The following is a 5,616-nucleotide window of genomic DNA, read 5'->3' as shown; positions in this document are numbered from 1 at the left end:
CACATTCCAACTCATGTGAAAATGTGATCCACCGGCTATACAGAGGTTTTGTGAGGGAGTTTAGTGAAAATGCATTTGATGTAATGTTTGGGACCATGTACCTCGGCCTTCTATTTACATTTGTGCATATTTATAAGAAAATTAATATAATTTTATATCATATTTACTAAATTTAAATACAACGCTTGAGCAATTAATGCCTCAGATAGCTTTATATTACGCTGGAGTTTCATTGATCAATTTTGATACAATTGTGATTAGAAAACTCCTATAATGATGTTGCCCAACCATTATTATGTGCTAACAAAGAATATGCTATTAGTCTTATCATATGATGTTCGAGATATTAAATGCCGCCCCATTTGTTAAATTACATGAAGTATATGCTTTTTTAATTTCAAAAAAATCATTAGCCTAAGTATTACTTTCAAAAAAAGCCTTTGACACCACCTTGTTCAATGGATTAAGAAAAGGCATTAAAGGAATGACCTAATTAAAAAAGTAATATTACTTTGTTTCCAAATTCATCCAAAATGCCCATGGCTTCTTTTTTAATTTTTTGAAAAATACCCCCACCCAAATTTTTATTTTGAAAACACTCTACCACTTCAAGTTTCTTTGCAAAAAAGCACCCAAAGAATCCAGGAAGCGCACTGATGAGGGATAATTTCATTATTTGGATTCATCAGCCACAGCCTTTGCTTGAGTTCATTACCTCTCAAATCTCACCACTAAAATGGGATGGGCTTTCTGCTCTTGAATATATCAGGAGATATGTTTTACAATTTTTGCACCATGTATTGAATACACAATTAAGTAAAGAAAGTTTAGTTTCTTGTTAATGCACTTGTTGCGTAATATGCCCCAATGCATATTGTATGGTGTCACGGTCCGACTATTTTCACACCCTTGTGAAGGGTCGTGTGGCGCTAGCTAAAGCACTCTTGCTTAACTAGCCAACCTATCGTTTACCAACGTTCATCCACGAAACACTTTTATTAGCATTCATTCAAATAGCAGCGGAAACAATAATCAATTCACGAAAGCCGTGGCAAGCAAGCAGTAAACATTGAAGCAAATGTAATTCATTAACAATACCTCCGTTGACATTGTGTGCTCAGCGAGGGAGGCAAGTAGGCTAAACACGTTGACAAAAGCTAGTGAGTTTTACAATGACTGATGAACATTCACCCTCCGCTAAAGAGCTTTCTAGGCCATTCCCACTCTAGCATTAGGAAACATCAAAGTGACCGAGGAGTTATATTGCCTTATTTGGCATACAAAGACACTACTAACGGAAAATAATCCTACACTAGTATTTACATGATGGAAACTCATTCCAAACACACAAGACAAACGGTTACAGGCAAACATAATGTCCTAAACAAGCTTAACTTGTGACGTATGACAATGTGGCTCTCTTTTTTGCTCCTTCTCTTTTCCAATTTCACCCAGAAAAAAATGGAGTTTGGTTTCATTACTGAACTAAATATTCAAGCAGTACAAAAATAAGCTGCCCAGCTGCCAAAAAAAAAACAAAGCCTGTACATCAAAACACCACTAAATGAGTATATGCCTACAGTCAGAACAAAGATCTTACAGCCCATCTTCTAGATACAGTCAATGTTGAATTACCAGTACTGAAAACTGAAACTCTGATGAGGTTAACATGTCTCCTACTGTCCCCAGCTCTGGGCACTCATTCCACTCTGTTAGGCCTTGTGTAGCATGACACAGTGGATCGTGTCGTCTTCCCACTATGAATAGATCGCAAGTCGTCTCCATTGATCGAACTACCCGTGTCGTTCCAACCCCATCTGTCACAATCTCTTCCTCGTAAACAATCCTCTCCTTGCTTATCGTATCAGCCCTCAAGTTATGCATCATTTCACTGTCAAGGTACATCTCCTTCTCATTGTTTAAAACTTGAGATTTAACCCAAACCACAGTGAGGTACACGTTAGGATGTCCAGCCATGCGTTGGCTATATTCGAGTGCCTCCCGATCATCAGCACCGCCAAGGAAGATCATGACAATGCGGTACAATGATGAGCCTGCAGCAAAAACAGGCTGATTCCCACCTTTCTGGCTTCGGTCGATGAGGATTCCCACAGAACAAGGAGCCTTGTTGATGACATTTTCATTGACAATCTTAATGGAGGGGAAGACGGTCTCCACAGTCCCATCAATGCCCCAGTGCTTGTGGTATGGGATGATCACAATGCTTGTTCTCTTGTCGACTGCGAGGGTGCATATGTCGTCGTGCATGCTCGCATATGGCGCAACACCAACAAAGTGCTGCAACATGATGCAGCCACGGCTGGTCTGTTCCAAGTTATTGAAGGCCTTGGCGATGCGCTCAGAGCGCGTGAGCTGGGATGAACACTTGTTTTTATGCCCAACAGGTGTAAGAGTGGCGGTTGCCCTGCCTTCCAGGTCTTTTAGCTGGAGGACCAATATGGATATGGGGCTGGTTCTTGTGGGATTGGAGGCCTCAAGGAAGTTGATGATCGGGGGTACGTTTTCCTCACTGTGGATGCAAACCAGTAAGCGGAGATCCATCATTTTCCGGTAGGGTAGACTGGTCCCTCCCTTTTGTGTTATGTATTTGTGTGAAGGATCATAAAGGTAACTCACTACGAGTGTGCAAATCCCAGTTATAGTCACCATGCTGATCACTAGAAGGGCAAACGTTTGGTTCGTTACAAGCTGTAGATAAACAAAAAAACCTATTATAACATGAACATCAAAGACTTCATTTTTGGCCTACACGGTGTGTCCATGCTAAAAAATTTGAACTCGCAGTATCTAACTTGTAAATAAACCTAGGCTTGGACAAATGTTTTTTTGTTTGAAAGCAGGATTTAATTTTCCAAAATATCATATACAAGTACATAAATATATATATATATATATATATGTCGTATGTTTGAGGAAGCTATCGACAGAGAGTGACTCCATTGTTGCAAGTACATGGGTATCCAGGAAGGAAGGAAAGCCTTGGAATCTCATTAAGAGATTCTACAAAATCTTTGAGGTAAACTATAGGGAGGTCAAAGTTATTCACACTCGAATAGAAGAAATTCACCTCGCAAATTGATTAGTGATTGCAAGTGTTTTAAAATCTGATACTCTCATGGTTTGGATCCAGACTGTCTTGAATCATACATAAAACTTAATTTTCTGATAAAAAAGGAAGAGGGAGGGAGAGACTGTTTGCATCACCTTGCAATCCAACAAGGCCATATACATAGCAATCTCCACAATTCCTTTGCAGCACATGATCAAAGCCAGAGACAAAGCATCCCAAAGCGGAAAATCAAGATAAAGCATTGACAAAATGGTGCCTGCAAACTTTCCCAAATATCCCATAAAAATGGGCATCTCTGTTAACACCCATGTCCCTGTTTCCAGTGCCGAAACATCAGTCCTCATCCCACTGCTGGCACAAAAAATGGGAAGCAGCAGCCCGGAAGCAACGGTGCTAAGCTTCTCCACCAAAGTCGAGCTCAATGGCGGCCCAGAGGGTAAAGACATGCCAAAGACAAAAGCTGTAAATCCACAATGCTGCCCAATGTAGTCCCCAGAGAACCCCACTACCAAAACCATTATAAGAATTGCAAAAAAGTGTTGCCCCTTCATGGGTTTTCCTTCAGGAGTGCACCTCACCATCCATACCGCCAGAGGTCTAAGAATGCAGAAAATGAAGCCGTAGTACGCCAGCAAAACCAGAATGGGCATAAGTGGTGCGACTGTGGACAAAGAAAGTGAAAACATGAATTTGGGCAATAATTCAACCACGAACCAACTACTTGCGTCGCTGATGAGGGAAGTGAAAGAGGCCAGGCGGCCGATCTCCGAGTTGAGAATGTCAAGATCGGCGAGGACGCCGGTGGTGCAGATGAAGTGGGTGACAGAGTTCCTCATCAGTGTAAAATGAAGTCCAAAAATCAGTTGCCTGCTCATGTTGGTTGTGGGCGTCGTGATCAGGAAGGTCAGAAAACCAAGTGCTACAGGGAGTGCATTGCCAGAGAGAGCTATGATCATCGGTTTTCTTCCAATCCTCTTCAAAAGGCTCGCATCAAGCCGAACTCCCAGCACAAACAAGTGGATCATGTTCCCAAAATGTCCAAATGTTTCAAGCGCAAGTGTGCCTCCTGGAGGGAACAACTTGCTCGAGTAGGAGCTGTTCCTTGCTAGAACTGACTGACCCAGGATTATACCAGCCTGGTGGAAACTGAACCCGTTATTAACTATCAGTATCTAGGTAAAAATAAAGGTTTTCTTCTTCATTTTAATTAATGTGCGTGTGTATTATTGCAGATGAAATAACACACGAATATCCTCAATTCAGCACTCTATTTCTACCACAGCAGAAATAGAATTTTCAAGTGAAATGTGGGAATCATTTTGTTAACCGGTTGATTCAAGAATTTGAGGATAGTTGAAGGACAGATTATACAAATTTTCTTGGGTGAAAAATTCTTGTTATAGTTTTCTGTTTTCCTAAATTATAAGAGTGGAATTGTTTTTTCAAAATGTTAACTTGGAGTTTCTTCATAATAGATTATATGGGCGAAATTTCATCTTTAACTGGGACAACCCAAGCATGATCAAAGAACCATGATTCCACCCCTGCATTTTATTCAATGTTTCAATTCTTAAAATCAGTTTTTTTTTTTTTCAAAATTCCCTTTTGAAAAGAGAGATCTACAAGAAATTAAGCAAAATTTTATATGAAGATTCTTCAGAGAATTACTAATGAAAAATTTAAGATGTTGAAATGGAAATTGTTAAAATTAGAGATGAAGGGAGAGCTCACTATGACATTTGTAATGATTGGGCTTTGGCCAAGAGGTCTCAACAGGGCATAGACACATCTGGTGGAAAAGAGAATGAGAACAATCTGTGCCATGAGAACAGGGGAGGAGTAACGAAGAGGATCATCTCCCATGAACAAACCCTTGGAGGTGATCATGTTGGCGTACTCACATATCATTTCTTCTTCATCGATCATTCCAGACACGCTCCTTGTTTGGCTTCTTGAATCCATTTTTATCCCAAAAATGAATTCCGTTGGAGGTGAAACCAAAAACAAAAGTTTAAATTACAATGAGGATGAGTCCAAATTCCGAGGAGGATAAGAGAGAGAGAGAGAGAGATGGAAATTAATCCGGAGTTTGATGGTTAACAATAAACTAGGCAGTTTGATTTTAAAAATTAATAAAATTGAATTATTATCCTCTTCAATTCAAGTAGTTTAATGCGACAAATACTTGTGAGGAAGGATTCTTTTCTATTTTTGTATATAATAATTTTTTTTTTGGATTAGTTAGAAGCCTATATTGAATTTGGACTATAAAATAAGAGGTAGGGGTGGCAAAACAGTCGTAGGTCAATTCGAATCCACCCATTTAAACCGGATTCAAGTTTAATAGGAGGCAATCCATTTATAAATGGGTTAACCCAAATTCGATCCATTTATTAAATGGGTTGGATGGGGTTGGATTGGGTACACGCTGTTCCCTTTAGTTTGATATATATATATATATATTAGTGTTTTTTATTCTCACACTCAATAGATCGGAGTTTTTTCCTTTATTAATCTTTTATATA

General features: G+C 39.5%; 1 protein-coding gene across 2 annotated transcripts; it reads right to left on the bottom strand.

Annotated features, from left to right (window-relative positions):
* Window positions 1-1,232: 1,232 nt before the first annotated feature.
* LOC131157691 (cation/H(+) antiporter 14-like) lies at window positions 1,233-5,215 on the bottom strand. Of its 2 annotated transcripts, none has more exons than XM_058112026.1 (3): window positions 4,823-5,160; window positions 3,226-4,227; window positions 1,233-2,709 (listed from the first exon to the last, which is right to left on the bottom strand). In XM_058112026.1, exons 1-3 carry the CDS (start codon window positions 5,051-5,053, stop codon window positions 1,621-1,623), a joined length of 2,322 nt encoding a protein of 773 aa, XP_057968009.1. In that variant the 5' UTR covers window positions 5,054-5,160; the 3' UTR covers window positions 1,233-1,620. The 2 variants fall into 2 exon arrangements, with proteins under 2 accessions (XP_057968009.1, XP_057968010.1); XM_058112027.1 differs by having other exon boundaries at window positions 1,459-2,709; window positions 3,226-4,237; window positions 4,823-5,215.
* Between the last annotated feature and the right edge of the window lie 401 nt (window positions 5,216-5,616).

Source organism: Malania oleifera, chromosome 6 (genome assembly GCF_029873635.1).
Source record: "Malania oleifera isolate guangnan ecotype guangnan chromosome 6, ASM2987363v1, whole genome shotgun sequence".
Taxonomy (NCBI): Eukaryota; Viridiplantae; Streptophyta; class Magnoliopsida; order Santalales; family Ximeniaceae; genus Malania; species Malania oleifera.
Note: the sequence above shows the minus strand (reverse complement) of the source record. Positions and strands in the feature narration are given on the sequence as shown.

Coding starts and splice junctions, on each gene's coding strand:
- LOC131157691 (XM_058112026.1), bottom strand. CDS start 5,053: ATGGATTCAAGAAGCCAAACAAGGAGCGTGTCTGGAATGATCGATGAA. Junction 4,228..4,822: donor CAATCATTACAAATGTCATA/GTGAGCTCTCCC, acceptor AGTTTCCACCAG/GCTGGTATAATCCTGGGTCA. Junction 2,710..3,225: donor TGGCCTTGTTGGATTGCAAG/GTGATGCAAACA, acceptor GTTTATCTACAG/CTTGTAACGAACCAAACGTT.